The sequence below is a fragment of the Podarcis cretensis genome, assembly GCF_951804945.1.
Source record: "Podarcis cretensis genome assembly, chromosome: 12".
NCBI classification, from domain to species: domain Eukaryota; kingdom Metazoa; phylum Chordata; class Lepidosauria; order Squamata; family Lacertidae; genus Podarcis; species Podarcis cretensis.
The window spans coordinates 57108644-57128259 of NC_137181.1; the positions used below are offsets into that span (position 1 = coordinate 57108644).

General features: G+C 40.7%; 1 protein-coding gene across 9 annotated transcripts in view; it reads right to left on the bottom strand.

Annotated features, from left to right (window-relative positions):
* Positions 1 to 19616, bottom strand: part of ELMO1 (engulfment and cell motility 1) — a 291965-nt gene that overhangs the window by 53732 nt on the left and 218617 nt on the right. The window contains exon 1 of one of the 9 annotated variants that reach the window (XM_079947577.1): positions 18818 to 18839. The exons of 7 other annotated variants lie outside the window; for them this stretch is intronic. In XM_079947577.1, coding sequence (XP_079803703.1) covers positions 18818 to 18826 — 9 coding nt within the window. In that variant the 5' untranslated portion in view covers positions 18827 to 18839. Of the gene's footprint in view, positions 1 to 17767; positions 18279 to 18817; positions 18840 to 19616 lie in introns of those variants that run through there. One more of the 9 variants, XM_079947578.1, reaches the window with a different exon arrangement.

The window sequence follows — 19616 nt, forward strand, 5'->3', positions numbered from 1 at the left end:
ATGGATTAAAATATAAACATATCAGAATGTGCTAAATTATGGCAGGGTAGTGGATGGGAAAAGAATAGAATTCTAGAGATGAAGGGAACTTAAATGAGACTCCCTTGCAACAGAAGAAAATATGAACCTATGTCACCCCACTTAACTGTAATTTAAGTTTTCAAAAAAGACTTTTTGTGTGTGTTGGCATCTGTCTGTCCCAAGAGACAATGGAGTGCGCCTCTGGGGATGAAGTCAAAACACTGGACTATCACAGCACCTGTTGCGGCTACAGAGATGGGTAACTCGTAACTGCTGCCTCCTGCGTTGTTTTTGCTGTGTTAGTAGCACCGATGTGATCTCTCCAGGGTGCAAGCCTGGGCAGTGTGTATGGAGGTCCAAGGCTGCGCAGATGACAACCCCCCCCCTTGGCTTCACTGATGTGGTCCAAAGGAAAGTACAGCAGTGTGTTTGGCACCTGTGTAGCTGCAGGAGTGGCTGGAAGGAGGCATACAAGACTCCATCCAACACTCTTAGAGACTCCACTCTGAATTTGTATAAGACTTGCAGTTACAGAAACTGTGCAGTGGTCTTTGTCAATTTGTGCCATGCATATGAATACATAATATTGAAAAACTTTCTCCAATATGTGGCTGAAATGTTTGTTCATACTAGAACTTGCCCTAATAAGGGGGGAAAGGGAAGCTTGACAGAAGCTAAAAACCAACCCATTGCCTTGAGATGGAAGAAGATGGATCTGAAGACCACCCCTCTTTATCTTTAGCTCTTCCCATCTAATATATTTTCCTAGTGTACAGCTGGTTGCCACCAACACACATACTCTCACCAGGCTACATTCTTGTTCAAGCTAAATTTGGTTTAAGTAAATGGGCAGGATAGCACACGCTGATACACTATTTCCTCAAGAGGGTCTTTGTCAGCAGAAGATGTAGTCCTGTGTCAAGGGGAACAAGAAAGGGGCAGATTTTGCCTTATCAATGTCCCAAATACACTCTTAGATTCACCTGCCAAAGTGAGTAACAGCTGTTCACTTCTTTGGGAAATACTGGAGTACTGAACCAGGGAACACAGTTGAGTTAGTAACCAAAATTTATCCCTTGCCACTGACACCAGTGACTCCATTGTTTTGTTGAGGTTTTGACCCCACACCAACAGTTGTCCTGACCAATGCCTGATTATATTGTCATTAAAATTGCAGGCGACACCAAACTGGGTGGATGGTAGCTAATGCAGCTGAAAACGGAATCGGGATTCAACATGACCTTAACAGACTGGAGAACTGGACGCAAACTAACACAATGAATTTCAACAGGGACAAATGTAATGTTCTACATTTAGGCAGAAAGAACCAACTGCACAAATATAAAATGGGGGACACCTGGCTTGCCAGTAGTACATGTGAACAGAATCTAGGGGACTATTCTAGGCTGCATGAACAGAAACATAGGGTTCCAATCAAGGGAAGGATTAGTCCTGCGCTATTCTGCCTTAGACCACACTTGAAGTACTGTGTCCAGTTCTGGGCACCACAGTTTAGGAAAGATATTGACAAGCTGGAACGTTAGCAGAGGAGAGTGACCAATATGATCAAGGATCTGGACACCAAGTCTTATAAGGACCAGTTGAGGGAATTGGGTATGTTTAGCCTGAGAGGTGATATCATAACCATCTTCAAATATTTAAAGGGCTGTCACAGGGAAGATGGAGCAAGCTTGTTTTCTCCCACTCCAATGGCTAGGAACCAAACCAATGGCTTCAAGTTATGAGAAAGGACATTCCAACTAAACAGCAGGAAGAACTTTCTAATGGTAAGATCTGTTCAACAGTGGAAAGGGCTCCCTTGGGAAGTGGTGAACTCTCATTTAGTATGCTTAGCAAAGTATAGCCAAAATACTTTTAAATAAGAGAGATGACTCGGTGCTCAATTAACTTAATTTACCTATTCAGGGTTGGAACAAGCAGGGCATTCCACAGGTACTCATACTGGGTGCTATTTTTCAGCTAAGTTTTTGTTTTCCTTCTATGATAAACTCCATTTGATAAAATGGGTAACAAATGGCCAATGGAATGTTATTTCCCCACCATCAATACATGCATTTCCCCTGGTAAGGCACAAGAAAAATCCACTTACGTAACATGGTTTAAAATTGCTTTTGCATTGCTTTTAAGGATGTCAAAGCCACAACAAAGCTATTTCCACACTTAGAAGAGATATATAAATGGCTGCAGTTCAAACATTAGGAACAGCCTCTAGAGAAGTTGCTCATTATAAAAAGTGAATAAAGAGTGTTAGGTTTTCTCTTTTCTGAGGAGGGGGAGTGGCCAAGCATATTTAATAACACAAGCAACACTCAAACACTCTAGGGATGTGTGGACCTGCCAATTTCAGTTTCTCTGTTATTTTTCCTCTCTTAAATTCCGTTTGCCCCAATTCTGCTTCAGTTTACAAATGTCTGTTTAAAAGTCTGCACGAAAACTCATTTGCATTTTTGAGTGCATTTCTCTTGATATACACATTTCTGTGCCGTTTCCCCTAATATAGTGCATTTAATGTGTCACTTTCACCGATATATGAATCACTGTGTGCATGCTTCCATAATGCATTTTTGTACACATTATTTGGTTGGGGAAATGTATCACAAACTTGGGAGAAGTGTGGATTTCAAAGGATATCTGTATTTCAGTTTGAGAAGTGTGAATTAGGTAAGTATGCCTCAGGAGCAAGCTTCAATGGCTGAACCATGAATTCTTTAAAGGGAAAAAAAACCATAGACATTGATCTTCTATTAGTGTAAACCAAATTACTATTACCAAATTACTAGGTGCTATTTTTGTAACAAGCAATCCTTGTAAAAACGTAAGAACCCAATTTACGACTCGATTCCACTAAACAAACAACACCTTTAAATCAATCCAATTTTGATAATAGGTTAGGAAAAGAGGGATCGGCCTTGGACAAGCTGTTTATAATCTGCTGGCCTCTAAACCTAGAAACTGCCGCAGGAACAGAATAATCATAGCCTTCTGTCACTGTATAAAACCAAAGTACCGTATTTTTTCGTCTATACGACGCCCCGATGTATAAGATATCCCCTATTTTTGGAGACTCAGATTTAAGAAAATGGGGGGGAGATGTATGTGTGTATAAGACACCCCCTAATTTTTGACATTATTTTTTAGGGAAAAAACCTAGTCTTATACACAGAAAAATACAGTAACTCAGGAACAGTCTCATGTAACAGTGGATGAATAATAGGTGAATTAAATTTGCTTATTCCCCACAGTATTTCTCAAAGACCACAGATGCTTTAAATGCTTCCATATTGCAAATACTGTAAGTGTACTCCACAGTGGTGGTGCTTTAATAAATGCTGGCTGAGCATCAACGTTACCCTAGTGTAACCCTCCAGTGGGATGTGCCCTACTTCTGTCTCGGCGACTCAGTGTTGGCTCGTCTTTAGGGAAATTTCCTCCTTCCCTTCGGTCCTCAGCATTACTTGCACACCAGCCCAAATCATGGCTCAGAAACCCCACTGAAAAACATGGTTTCATTCTGGCTTTGACAAAACGTTTCCCAAACTTATCTCACTAATCCTTTTAATGTCATTACAACAAACCAGGTAGGCCAGAATTATTTCTTCCCCTACTCCGTAGAGGGAGGGAGGTGTCACTGTTGCTAAAAGCTGCAAGCAAACCTTATTTGAAGGCCCCCAGTCTGCTTTTGGCCAATCCTAAAAATGTATTCCAGATGAAAATGCTAAGCATTTTAATGAACCTCCCTTCATGCTGTATAGTTACATGTGCTGACTGCCAATGTCCATTGCTCTGTATTTATGTTTCAGAAAGATATAGCTGCCGTAGTCTAAATGCAACAGACTCAGCACACAGAATCCTATTGTTACTGTGAGATTTTTTTTTTGGGGGGGGGGGACTGGGAGGAGATGAAGGGATGAGGTTATGCACAAAATAAGTGCTGGAAGAAGAAACTACATTTTTAAAATATATAAAATCTCCATTCCCCCCACAGTACTTTTTGTTAATAAAGCACAGTTCAAAATTGAAAAAAAGAAAACATAGGAAAACACAAGGTGGCTGCAAATAACACGAAAAAAGAAAAGATGAAGCAATCTGAGCTGAAGGGTCCAACATTCATAAATGGGAATTTGTTTGTGAGAAAAAGTAACTGCTAAGAAAAAAATTAAGGAGTAAATATTTTCCATATTCATCTTCTAAAACACTGCGCTAATGGAAATCCTCCTTATGTATTTAAATTGAGTTAAAATGGAGTTGCTGGTGATTTTAATGAAAGTAGAATTTTAGCTCAAATTACCTTGGCATATGTTTCTAACCCAGAGAGAAAGAAAGTGTATAACACAATCCTGAAACAGACTGTAAAACATGCATGCATGCCTTGTGTTGTTTTTCAAAAGAACTATAACTACCAATATCCAGGAGGTTCACACAAAGGCAATGGTGTCCCCAAACGCTATCGCTTCCAAAGTAGCAGAACTCAGGGTTCAGCTCCAAAATATGAGAACTACTTATTCAAGTCAAATAATACTGCTTTTTTTTTCTAGGACTCACCACCACTTCCCACAATCTGATCTCTCAATCCAGTTGTCCCAACCTGCATGCGACTATAAGTTTGCTATTCAAACAACTGAGGTGATCTATTGTCTCGAGCTTTCCATTAATTAGCAATTATTATTAACAGCTAAGCCATGTCAAAGCTACAAGAAAATCTTTGATCAAGTGACAACATGGCCCAGCATGTTTTTTTCTGGCAGTATTCAAGAGTACAGTCATACCTCATGTTACGTTTGCTCTATGATACGTTTTTTCACGTTGTGTCCCGCGGCGACCCGGAAGTACCGGAAAGGGTTACTTCCGGGTTTCACCACTCACGCATGCGCAGATGCGCAAAATGACATCACGCGCATGCGCAGAAGTGGCGAATCACAACCTGCACGTGCGCAGACACGCTGCTGCGGGTTGCGTTCTATTCATGTTGATAACGGGCCTCCCGAACAACATAATAATAATAATAATAATAATAATAATAATTTATACCCCGCCCATCTGGGTATAACAGATCCCATTAGCAACAAGAGGTACCACTGCACACAGTGCTGGCACCATTTTCTTCCAGATCGTGCAGTGAGGTAAATGCAAGGCTGGGAGAGCAAGCATGGCTCAAGGGGGAACTGCAAAAAGCAGGAGGCTAAGGTGGCAGTGGAGAGGAAATGGATTGCAGCCCTAGTTTTCACTTTAATTCTTAAAAAAACCAAACCCTGAAAGCTCTTCAATCAGCACAATTAAAGCAGTGTGCTGTTAATGCCTTCAGAAACCTGGCAAAAACAGTCTTCAGGCATGCTCTAAGGTGAGTAGCTAAGGGAAGCTGTTGTAGTTTAGTGTTGGACTAGGTCTCTGGTACAAAGTCACTGGGTAAGAGCAGATTGGATAGTCTTTCGCTCAAGTACTTGAGTGCTGTCATCAGACATGCTTTAATCACCATCTCATGCATCAAAGAACAGCGCTTTCCCATTCCTTTTTTAAATGCCACATTGGCTTAAATAAAAATCCCTAGGACTCGATGGCACTTTTAAAACAGAAACAAAAGCAGAGTGGCTTCTAACTGTTCTACTCCTCTGCGCCTTTCAGCATTCTGTATTGAGTCCTTCAAATCAGATATTTTAAAAACAGCTTTTTAAAAAGCCACGAAATATTATCCTTGTTAACTGGGGTAACAAAGAGAGCTGGAAGGAAAAAGTGAGATCTAGATCTGTGCATTTTGAAAGAAGTCTTGCACTTCCCCCATGATAATGGCTCACATTAGTAAACAGGTTTCCTGCGCTGCGGGACATAATAAAAAATCTGCAGAGTTAATGGATTAGTAATAGCATTTACTTTACCTTTAATTAAAGCTCCTCTGCTTCTCAACTACATTTGCGTGCCAAATATTCTGATTCCCCCCCCCCTTTTTTTGATGGGGGGAATCTTCCACCCCATGGCCCACATTCAATGAGCTATTTTTGTCACAACAAAGGACTTGAATATGTTCAGTAGAGCTTTCCTCCTTCCCCCCTTTTTAAAAAAAATAATTAAGAAATTCAACACAACATCAACTGTATAAACAAGCATTGCAGGATATAAGAGTCATTATAACCAAGGAAGAGTTCACTTCACCCAAATGTATCTCTGCAAAAGGGCTGCAGCCACTGGCTGGATGATTGACACGTACAAGAAATGGGGAACAAGTATACAAAATGTGTTTCTCCTCAAAGCTCATGAAATACCGGTATATTTCTCCCCTCCATGTCAAAAGACATTTGGTATGTGGGGACATCTGAGAAACATAAGCCCAAATCTTCCCTGGGACAATGGAACTGCATTGTGTGGTTCTGAGGATCAATGGCTGTAACTCAACAGATCAATAATTCTATTCCACTGGACCGGAAACGGAAGCTCTATTAAAATATACACAATTGCAATCTCTTCCTCCTTGAGTACCCTTTGTATTCATGAGGGCAAAGTTTGGAGAGAGCTTTATCCTGTGTGTGGTTTTAGTTGAGGACAGATCCCTTTGAAACCAATTCTGACATTCACTCTCCATGCAAAAGATTGTACAGTGGTGCCTCGCAAGACGAAAAGAATCCGTTCCGCGAGTCTCTTCGTCTTGCGGTTTTTTCGTCTTGCGAAGCAAGCCCATTAGCGGTTTAGCGGATTAGCGCTATTAGCGGCTTAGGGGCTTAGCGGATCAGCTGATAAGCGGCTTAGCGGATTAGAAAAAGGGGGGGGGGAGGACGGAAAAAACCCGCAGGAACTCGCAAGACATTTTCGTCTTGTGAAGCAAGCCCATAGGAAATTCGTTTTGCGAAGCACCTCCAAAACGGAAAACCCTTTCGTCTAGCGGGTTTTCCGCCTTGCGAGGCATTCGTCTTGCGGGGCACCACTTTAATTGTGCTGTGTCCCACCAGCACAGAAATACGCACGCAAAATATGCAAACCCGTAAATTCCTGTCATTTCCATGTGCTCCCCAATAGCATACTGTGAAAGGATAGTCGCAGAACTGTCTGCAAACCAAGCAGCTGATTCCTGCACCTGTAGAAATGCACGTTCATGGGAGGAGAAGCAAATATATGAAGACGGCCTGAGAGCGGGATTAATATTGTTAAAAAATACATGATAGACGCTTTTGCTTTTGTCCACACAATAATAATTCGGCATATGCAGTTTAAAGCACAGGCTTTAAAGGCATTCAGAGTGTCAGGAATAAAATAATAATAATAATAATAATAATAATAATAATAATAATAATAATGGCTCCAAAAGGAGAGAAGAATGAATCCTGATGATCAGAGGAACTGTGTGCTGTGATAATCTCTTGATAGTCGCAGCCTGTATCAAACAGTAGCAGAAACCTCTGGGAGTTTTGGTTCAATGAATCTTTTAAATCATGTCTCAACCAAGCATATGAAACATGTAGTTCGTTTTAATAAGCTATATTTAAAACTGATGCTGTGCTCTCTTTGGGGCTTTGAATCTATTATGAGCTGATTCTCGTTATCTTCCTTAATGTTTCAGGAAAAGGCAATTTGGTCAACTTACAAAAGTGAGAGATTAAATTAATAAGTGGTTTAATATGCAGTGACCAAAATGGTTTGTTCAGTTTATTATACACAAAGGTCGAAGTAATATCTATTGTTACACTAAATTGTATAATCCACCCCAGATAATAGTTGTTATGTAATATACATTTCTTTCCCTAATAATTATGAAAGAAAGCAAAGGCACGGGTTCTGCACCAGTGTAAAGCCTGGTTTGGAAAACTTCCTATGCTAGGCTAGAATTTTGTCGGGGGTCTTGCCCCAACTCTGCTCCTTCAGTTTCAAGGCCAAAGGAGCAGTGGATTCTCTAGGGAGCCAGCAACTAGTGAAACAAAAGGCAGCCCCTGGACAGTGGGATCTGCCAAGGGAATGCAGGCCCTGCAAAGAGGAACTGTCTTTCCCTGATGATGGTATCTGGAATGGAGCATCGTCCATCAGAAAAGCTGATGGTGGAGCATGCTGCTAACAGATCGTCAAAGACTTTCGTATCTTTGGATGGGCTTGCTCAGCAGCTGGAAGAACCCTCTTCCCCTAAAGAAGCACTTGCCACCGTGATTCTTCCATGCCTGCCCAGTAGAGGCTTAGCAGTACTGACAAACGTCCACTCTATGGGAAAGAATACAGCCATCCGTATGGGGAGAAATCAATCGCTGCAAGAGAGATCCTTGCAATAGCTCAAACCACAGTCAAGAGGGTGACCACTGAAAATGAAGATGCTCCACGAAGAATGAAAATTTAAAACCAAGGAACAGAAGTAGTTTGTAATAAGAACTTACTACAAAAGAAGCTGCCTGGAAGCTACCAATGGGGCAGTCAAAAGAGAAATGAGCAGAAAGGGATGATTCCAGCTTGAGAAGTTTCCCGAATAAGGCTTTGTGCAGCTACAGAGCCCACGTGGCTGTACAGAAACCTTGACGAACAGAGAAACTGATACTGTTTTGGCTTCGCCTTTAACCAGATTATTTTATGGAAATGGAGTGGCAATTTAATTAGCAGCAAAATTCTGTTACAGATTTGAAACTAATCGTATCTCATTATTTGTGCATGCGTGTATATGTGTTTGTGTGCAGAAAGACGGGGTCCTGCAAACCTAACGTGTGCATTTGGGGAGGCAGCCTTAAAAAAAAATAAAAATACACAAGTAGGATAGGTAGACAGATGTTGATAGATGTCCTCTAGGCTCTTGGCTCAGAAATCTTCTGTCTGCTGAATGTTTGCTGTTCTGTGGCCTGCCTAATCAAAGGCCCAGGAACATGTTGCAGGAGCTATTAGGGATATCCAAAGGCATTAGGACTAGTGGTCAATGCCCCGGCCACCCACATGCCAAAGGTTCCATCCTTTATAGGCGACATGTTTCTAACAGCTCCCCAAAGGCCCCTGTCACCAGCTCCCAAGGCCCAGAGGCCTAAGCAACATCCCTCAACCCATTAGCATAACCAAAAGTGACTCGCAGAAGAATCACAGAAGCACTGCAGTCCCTGCGCAAGCTCCATTGCTGAAGGGCAATTGTTGAGAGATGGCAGTTTTGTGTCCACGGCTTCCACACTTGCATCTCGGTGTGGAAAACAGAGAGGTACCTGCCCATCTTACTGTTTTTGCTCCTCCACGGACTCAGCTAGATTGGTAAAGAAAAAGTGATTTATATGTGTTGTATATGCGATATAACACTGTGCCACCAGACGGTGCCTGTGGAGCCCCGTGTTTCCCTACTGGATTTCTCTGTTTAAGTTTACAATGTGTGTAGCTGAAACGCTTCTTTGATGTGTCTAGATCCAGCCTATGTTCAACCACATCGGGCCACTGTTATTTCACCCTCCATGCTCCCCCTGCCCCTCTGTATTCACAATGCAGTATGGGGAAAATAATGCAACTTACTTTATGGAGTTTATCTGTTTTCCTGCATCACAGGGTGTTGGAATACATGACCTTTGGTGGTACCTTCCAACTCTATGATTACAGAGAGAATTACTTTGAATAGTCCGACGCAACATTAGTCAAAAATTAGGGGGTCAGGAAATGCATTTGAAATTTCCCCAGAGGAATCAATGAAAATCATTGATTCATTATGCGGGTACTTGGCTAATGAATGATTTTCAAAAGAACACATTGTTTTAAAAGGGTGCTGTTCTGTTCAACTATTTTAATAAGACTAGTGGAAAATTAAATCCCAAAATTCAAACCCACCCAACCGATTTGCAGCAATAATGGCTTGCTGCCCGAAGCAAACGCCATTTGTTTTTAGTCTCCGTGTGTGCATCTTAATAATAATAATAATAATAATAATAATTTATTATTTGTACCCCGCCCATCTGGCTGGGTCTCCCCAGCCACTCTGGGCGGCTTCCATAAAAACCAAAAATACACTAAAATATCACAGATTAAAAACTTCCCTGAACAGGGCTGCCTTAAGATGTCTTCTGAATGTCAGGTAGTTATTTATCGCTTTGACATCTGATGGGAGGGCGTTCCACAGGGCGGGTGCCACTACCGAGAAGGCCCTCTGCCTGGTTCCCTGTAGCTTTGCTTCTTGCATTGAGGGAACCGCCAGAAGGCCCTCGGCGCTGGACCTCAGCGTCCGGGCAGAACGATGGGGGTGGAGACACTCCTTCAGGTATACAGGTATATTCTTTTATAAATCTGCCTGAATAAGTTGTCTATGCTAAAACATAGGCTTTGTTTTACTTTTATCTTGAGTAAGAGAAAATCCAAGCAGCATTTTCTTGGAAATGTAGATCCAAATTGGGTTTCAAAGCCTAGGATGGGAGGTTACCAATATTTTAAAGCTTGTTAAAGAAATCTTCTGTGAAGCATCTAATGGGGCCCTGAATGTGAGACTAAATGGAAACCTGCAAAGCAACTTTTGCTAAATAATAATACATGGTATAAAGAGATGGTGCACACATGCAGACACGTAAACTGATGAAGGATTTTTTTTTGGGGGGGGAATATATAATTCTGCACCTATAGCAATAGAGAGGTAGTTACCAATTCTTCAGCTCAATGGATGTTGTTTTATCTATTTATTTCATGCAGTGTTTCAAAATTATTATTATTATTATTGTAATGTAAAATTAAATTAGCTCAAAAGAATTTAATTAATACCCAAACTTCAGTGGCACTGCTGCCTTTTGCTGCATGAAGGTCGGTTAAGCTCTCTTGCATATAAATAGAACATTTTGCATTAATATACATAATAAACATTTAGGAGTGGTTAAAACGTATGCAGCTTGCACTAGACTATATTCAAGAGAAAAGATAAAACCAAGATATTTGAAATGTTCCATCTAGGACTACTCTTGTTTCTGCAATAGACACTGCCCACACTTTTGAGTCACAAATGTCTGAGACAAAAATAGGCTTTAAAAAGGAAACAAATACCTATATACTGTCACGAATTATTGGGCCACTTTATATATACAATTATATCAGGTGCAATGTTAGAACCTGGAGGTGATTGTGGGCTGGGTACAGATAAAAAAACAACAAACTGAATCTAGACAAGATGAAGGTGTTGCATGTTCTGAGTTCTTGGGTCTGCTCCAGAGGGAAGTGATCTCGCCAGGAAGCAGCAAGTATGTAGCTTGGGCCATTCCTGGAAGCTCAGGTAGTTTAGTAGCTAGGAGTGCTTGTTTCCAAATGTAGCTGGCAATGGATGCTTTTGAGCAGAGATGACTTGGCCACTGTATTCCATGCAGTGCTAACCTCCAAATTAGACCATTACAATATGCTCTGCATGGGGCTGCCCCTGAAAACATTTTTGCATGTAGAACCTGTAATGTGAACCTACTCCCTAAGCAGGCTCTACACACCGTGAGTGGCCGAACAAGGACTATTTGCAAAGGTATTTACACAAACATTTACACAAGTTCAACTTTATAGATTCTACACTACATGCAGTGGGGAAAGATTCACGAGCTCAAAGTTTCCTCTTGTAATGCCCTACATGTATTTCCTACACGGTAGGGTTTATTTCAGTAAAACAATTACTGAATTCGTATTAAGACCACACTGCAAACTCTGCAGTGGGATTAAGTTGTGCATATTTCTATACTGTGCTCATGAAGTCAGCATGCAAGATCTATGCAGGCAGACTCGGGTTTTGACCAATCTTTGGGAAAAAGGAGGGCAGAAAAGTTTTGCAATCACCTTCTACCATGATTTGCTTTTACAACCCAGCAAATCACTTTCAATAACCCTCAAGTGATAATCCTGTCTTGAGAAAGATTAAGCAGGTGTTAAAAAGCAATTTAGTCACTCGCACAAGCTGTTGTCATGAAAGGGGTGCCAACATCTTCTCTTTCTCATTTCTTCCCCCTTGCAGTAAACTTGGGAAATGCATCTAAACTTTGAAGGCATCTAACTCTGTTTATGTGGGATCTGGGATTATGGCCACACTTCAGAGAAGGTGATCTTCTGCCGATGCTCTTTTATGTTATGCAGCCACCAGAAATGGGTAGAATCGAGAGCATTAAAGGCAAAAATCCTGATAATGTCACAGTTACAATGTGCTCCTGGAGTCTGCATTCTACCTGTGACAACAGCACAGAGGTAATGTGACTAGACTATTCCTGAGCAGCTGCCAAAAGAAATTTCTACTTTGCATGCTACATAGAATGCCAAGACAATGCAGGAACAATTGTGGGGCTGTAAAAACTGTCACAGCTGACAGTTCTTATTGTTCATGAAACTTCAGTGGAGTGTAGAAAGTTTTCATATTAACACTCTTGGGGGTGGGGTGGGGGAAATCACAGAACAAAAGTAAGCGCTGGCGTAATCAGAGTACTTCCATGGTCCCATCTACCTTGCTCTCACCTATTTCATCTTAATTTAGTGTTATCAGTTTCTACCCACATGTATTGCAGAAGGAAATGGAAAGAATAGATGGATGGGAAGAAGAGTCTGTGACTACAATTTAAAAAACAACACTGGACATAAAAGGGATCTTCTATTTCCCAGTAAAATCTACCTTACATAACACTAACTGTAAATTAATGTTTGGCTTAATAAAAATGAACACGGCAAAGTGGTTCTTGTCATCCACATTCAACGCCCAACACTAACAGGTAAGCAGAATGCCAAGTTTTGTAAACCTGGGAAACGAAGTAATGCTTATGAGGCTGTATTTATCACTTGGGTGACTTAAGGCGTGATCTGAAAATACACCTGAATTCCTTGAGGCTCCACCTGGAAATGCCACAGTAAGAATGTTCCTGCCACTGAAAGGGCCATACTCCTTTAGAGACACACTCTCTTCCTTTTTTCTAAGTGGAAGTAGCGGGTTGAAAGATTTCTTCCTTATGCCAAGCAAGCATTTATTACATTTAGATCCTTCTGTCATGTAACACAAGTCAGTGCAACACAGGATTCGCACATGGTCTCCCATCTACGCACTGAGCAGACAGAGACCTGCTTGATGTCAGTAAAGTTACTGCAACAATTGCCTTCATGCCCTGGGACCCATCCATTTACCTTCCTCTAAAACATGAGGGTGAACCTAGACTTAAATAAAAAACACATCACTGCTAATTAAAATCAAGATCCCAGTACAGTAACACTATTTTTTAAAAAAACAAAAAACTAAAGCATTGTGTGATGTCAGTCAGTTGCAGGGGAAAAAATCAGTATTATTGCACCTTAAAGACTAATTAAAATGGCAGAGAGCTTTTGTGGACTGTAGTCTATCACTCAACTTTATTGGCTGCTGCTTGGGGGGCATGAAAACTCAGAACATAATGATGCCATGTCATGCATTGTGCTTTACTAGGTGTTATCCAGAGAAGGCAACATGGGACTGCTGTTTTCAGCGGAAGGTGCATGCTTCATAAAGCAAGCAAAGGATTGCAATGCCTGGAGACAGACAGGTCATGTATCCACAGGAGTGACCAGAGGAGGAAGAACTGCTCAGAGGAGTGGAAAGAGAAGGAATACACATGGACGCCTTCATCTGCCTCACCTGGAACAAAACATGTCTCTCCCACATCAGGCGCTGTAAGTCTCCAATGGTTTGACTTCACCCCAGCAGGTGAACTCTTCCATTGTCTCCAGAGATAGACGGATACCAACAGCAGGAGCAGCTGCCAGAAAGAACATTTTTGCCCTAACAGCCATTTGCCCTGGGACTTCAGAACTGAAGGGATTCCCACTATAACCCCATCCATTGGCCAGGGGACTCTATGTATTCATGTTCTGTGCCACTGCAAGCTGATGCTAGCCGCCTTGAAAACCATTCGATTAAAAGATAAGGTATAACTCTTGAGAATGAACATACAAATTTTCGATGGAATGGAATATTGGGTGATCCTTGGTGTTCAGAAGCTGGTGAAATTTTGGAGATCCTTTGGAGGCACATTTCATATTCAATAAATAAAATCCAGGATTTGCTGTGTTTGGGGGCTGGTCAAACCACTAGCAATCTCTGGGGACAAGTAGCTTCTCTCACTCCTTTAGGGAACTAGTTATACAGTGCAAGGCAACTATTTCAGTCATGCTCTATACTTGTGGCATTCTATAACTCAAGAACACTTGTGTTGACCTTTGTGGTGGGCATGTGCCTTAACTGCAGATGTTACTGCCCTGGGCAAATAAGCTTTGAATTGCATAATCTTGGGACCCATCCATCTAAGACCCGAGTAAGAAAATGGAAGGGGGAACACAAAGCAACTAGCAACATGTAGTTATGTAGTTATGTAAAAGTCTAGAGTGGCAGATGATATAATTATTTCCTCCCCAAAATGTAAGAGTGAATCTATCATAAGTAATCTAAAGCCTATCAGTCAATGTGAACTTTCAGTGATGAATCTGGCAGCTAAGTATCTTTCATTAATGAACATTATCATGTGTGCATGGGGTTTACACCCTTCAGCCAATTATATTACTCAGTTTGTCAGCTGAATACATATCCCAGCTTCTGACAGAGACTATATATGGCAGAATTTATCAAGGTCAGTGAGATTTTCTTATTTCACAGTAGTACATCAACCATTTGGTTCATAGTATAACATCAAGAATTTCTTTGACATGAAGGAATGTCCTGAGAATAAGATCATGTTACCACTGTAGTAGAAAAAGATTGATTCCTAGGAGAAAATTGGGCACAACAAAATTAATCTTGTCCTTCCCCCAAATCCATCTAATCTCATGTATGTAAACCCAATTGAAAAACCCATTCCTGTTTATCTAAATATTAAAAGTTAAAGAAGCAGCAAGACTCTCAGAAATTGGTATGGTGAAAGGCGAAAGCATGAGCCAGGAAGAGATGCTTACACACAATAAATATAAGAAGACTTAGATCATGCATGAATAGAAGCTACCTGCACTCTCAGAATGATACCTTACCACACAACTCTAAGAGAACAACAATGGCTTGCCAAGAGTGTAGGTGTAGGATACTAACCAGGCATACAGACTTTGTGCCATTGACCAGCAATCACACTTTTAAAAGCAGGGGTACAGAAATCCATGTCACAGACAAATTGCTTGAATGACATTCAGAGCATTGCCCCGCACCTATAAGCCTTTCTTGCTAAGGTAATGAGCGTTTTAGAATTTTATGTATGCAAATGAGTCTTTATAAGAACTAGTCAAAACAGAGAAGAGATAAATAAATGGCTTAAGGAAAGAAACGTACAGAGGTTGCAGCCGGCTGAGTCACGACAACAGTTGGAAGACATCTACTGTGTGCTACCTTCCACGCTGTACTGTGTTGTGCCTTTACTGACCGTGCTGATTTTGCTTCAGGGAAGATAAAACTAACATTCCTTGCTATGGGGGTTTCTGAAGTAAAACTAGAATCCATATGAATCTCTGTTTGAATCCGGTCTTAAATTTTGAAGGGGTTAGTCCATCAAGTAAATTGATTTCCACAACAATGCAGGCCAATGAAAGACACTTTGAAATTGTGCGCGCGCGCGTGCACACACATACAAACACAAGGACTATAGTGTGTCCCAATTGCTTTTCCCAAGCTTTCACAGTTGCAGGAGTCAATCGGCTTGCTCAAAGGCTTGTAGTTGATGAAGCTGAAGTCTAATACACAACAGTCCTGTACTGGCAGCAAATAAAGCATTCAGCCCCAAACTGTAATTTATAGGTGGCTTAAACTGCAGTGCTGATTCTTCTAACTCTGCCATTGCCATGGCTGAAAAGCAGCAAGATAGAATCCCCAACCCAAAGCTTAGCAGTTGAAAGCCTGCCCCCTCAATCTCTTTGCTGTTCGGTTGCTAATGCAGAGAGAGGGAGAAGTAAACAAATCCCTTCAAACAAGGTTATGTGAGATGCTCGGATTCTAGCAGTCAAACAGTATTTAGTCATCAATAGTAATTGAAGCTGACAGATTTATATTCTGTTTGAATTACACCCCCAAAGTGTTAGCAAGAACTGAAAGGATGTTTTTGCACTATGAAATAGATTTCTTCCAAGGATGAACGGCAAGAGGTAGAAAGTCAATGTTTGAGAGCAGCACTTTATTTTACAGTTCTGAAGGCTGTGTTCCCTACTACCCAAACATAATGTATCAGTAAGAAATGCCACTCAAAGGCTTCCTTATACATCTCACCACTAGGAGTCCGAAGTTGTGTTGTGACTCTACTCAAAAATACTCTTTGTAATAGAATATTCAGTGGAAAGGGTTCTGATAAATAAATGTATTGAACAAACAACATCTCAGTTCAAGGCTAGAATTTCCATCATTTCCATCAGAGTTGGATCATCTTGATTTTCCCAATAACTACAAAATGACTTGGTCCCATTAAATTACAATGCATCGCCTAACAGCTGGATAAAACCTGAATGAAAAACACCTGGAATTTACTAGCAAATTTAATAAATATTGGTCAACGGCATAACAAACACTACCAATCTCTTTATAAAAATTCACTTGGGAACATTCATGAACACGTTAATGTGGACCATCTCTGTTACAGCTCTTATTTCACTTTCACCTCAGTGGAGTAAAAGACTTCATGTAAATATTCAACAGCTCATCAGTGATCAGATTCCATTCAAACAGCTCATATATCTACATGGAAAATATAAGGTCCAAAAGTGCATTAAGAACAATGGTGAGAAAACCAACCCCAAGTGAAGGACTTAAAAGATGCAGAGTATGGCAACTTATATATTAATATGTCAACTTATATATTAATATATAAAATTACTTATATATGCGTAATTTTAGAGCCAAAACCTCAACACATTACAACACTAAGAATCCAATATCTAGAAACTACATGGTTCACAAAGATTTCTGTATCTGATGTCTTCACTGAGGATCCCAAAGTCTCTATCTTTATGGAGTCTGAAAAGTGAAACATAAACTTTTCCTGACTCATACAATTTCTCAGTTTCATGCTCTTCTTGACTCTGTGGTGTTTGAAAGGTTAAAAAGAGACCAAGAACATTGTTTTGGCTGAATGCAAACAGATTCATTCCTGGGTGGAACGCAACAGATTTTTACACACACACACACACACACACACACACTTGTCATATGGGGCTTCTGAGAGTATCTGCTTTAGGAGGCTAAGCTGACAAGGCAAGGAGAGTTATAATCCAGTATCCAACCCAAAGAAGTCAAAAACAAAAAATTCTCTGAATTTCCACTGTGCTGACCTGTCCAGTGTAGAAACATGTAAGATATCTCTTAGGGCTAGAATTACTATTTTTAATACTGTATTCCAATTTTTAAAAAAGTAGTTAGAAAGAGAATGGAATCATGGTGCTGAGAACAGAGATCAGCAAATATAGTTACCTGAATGAACTTTAAAAGCAAGCAACCAAAAACCAGCCATAGTAAAACCTGCATGCCTTAATGATGCAAACATTAGAAATCACACTGTGGCAGCGTCTTCCCTACCCCCATCTTAATTTCATGTAGTTTGGAATGAAATATTAACTTGTGTACATTTGTAAAATCTTTGGAACTGATGGAATTTTAAAAAGTAAACCATACATATCACTAATCATGAGCAACAAGGCAAATCAAGGCAGTGGTAACAGCTACATTTATTGTATGCTTGCATATTTGGAGCCATTAAACAAAGTGCAATCATGTTCCATTTAAAAATAAAATCCTCAATAAAGGTTGCCAGCTACTGGTACTAATCCTCACTGCTTCTGAAGCTGAAGTAGCAGGTTAAATAATTCAAAGATGCTCACTTACAGAAATCCAGTGGCTCCATCATGCACGGCAACCAATTTCCCTTTGGTACTACAGCTAGAGAATGACTTAAGGCTTTTTCTGCGGAAGGAACAATATTCTCGAACAGCAGATGGCCTCTGATGAAGCTGTTTAATGAGATCCGTTTTCAGTTCGCCATAGGAAAACAGAGCCCCTTTCTGCACACCTTGGCTTGGCGCACAGCTCAAGTCAAAAAGAATAAGCATGTAGCTTTGCTTATGTTTAGAGGGCTGAAGCCCAGTTGTGCTCTGATTGGCAAGCACCTAGCAAACGGCAGCCAATCAGCGCGCCTGCTTTTTTTCAGGGAAACTCCTGCCCATTTATTTAGCATCTTCAGAGGACATATTTCCTAGGAGGACAGACTTGCTTCCAGCATCTTTAGCGGGGAAAATAACAGTGCCTTTGCTCTCTGTATATCCCTCGCCCCATTAGCCCTTCCTGCTATATTTTTAGGGCTGAGGAATTGTCTAGGGAGGGTTGAGATTCATTCCCAGCTCCCACCTTACAGGCGAAAGAGGAGGGAGAGAGCCTGAGCTCAACAATTACTGATTCCATCACCATGGAAACTGACTGGATGCAGTGAGCTGGATATGTGTAGAACATCTGCTGCCAGGCTCATAATCAAATGCAATCTCATCTTCCACCCCACCAACCCGACTGCTTATCTGATCGGGAGTTTACTTTATATGCATGCTATGAGAGCTAAAACATGAATGTGTGTGTGTGTGTGTGTGTGTGTGAGAGAGAGAGAGAGAGAGAGAGAGAGAGAGAGAGAGAGAGAGAAATAGGCACATACATCTGCAGCTCAGGACACGCTCGTATATCCTGCTAAATACTCATGCACATGGATGAAGCGGTAAACAACAGATGGGTAACAACTGTACATTTATAATAAACGCTAGGAAAGCCCTTAAAATAGAGGCACGGGGAGCTCACTTTATGGTTGCCACGGTGAACGGCAAAGCTTTAGTATTCTATATGAATAATTTCTAATGTCAGCTGTTTTGGGCTATTGCATTATATCACACTCACATTTATCATTCGCTCTGACAGCAAACTCAGGTAGCAAATGCCGACAGGGCTGTAGCCCAAATGGGGTCACTGAGAAACGAGAGGACAGTATCGGCATGCTCCGGTGAATCATGAGATACGCAGAAGTACAAAACATTATGGAAAACCACAGGAGTATAAACAGCCCAGTAAGGACTGAGCATGCTCAGTAGTCATGGATTTTTGAATTTCATTTGGAAGAGGAAAATGGGAGGAACAAAACAGAGGATCCTAGAAAATGGCATGGGTGGTTGAGTGGCTGATCACTCCTGTTAGAAGGTGAAGGTATACTGCAACATTTTGTTGCAGGTCCCACCTGTAACTGTAGATCTATTGAAGAAGATTGGAAATGCACAATTAGAAAAGTAACAGGGTGCAGCTTTTATTTACCGTTTTTTATCAGAAGAAGAAAAAATCATATGGTTAAATGCTCCTGCATACAACATATTAAAGTCTTTATTTGAAAGGACATGGGAGCCTCTAAAAAAAAAAAAGTCATCACGTTCATATAAATGGGAGCAATATTCACTTAAGTTTAGGGCACAAAGAAAGCGGGTGGTGTATACAATATATATATATATATATATATATATACACACACACACACACACACACACACACATACACACACACACACACACACACACATATATATATATATATATATATATATATATATATATATATATAATTTTCTTCCCCACACTATTCCAGGACTACCTGACAATATATGAACATTAAAGTGTGGTAAAATGCACCCCCAAGGTAATCTGGGTAAATG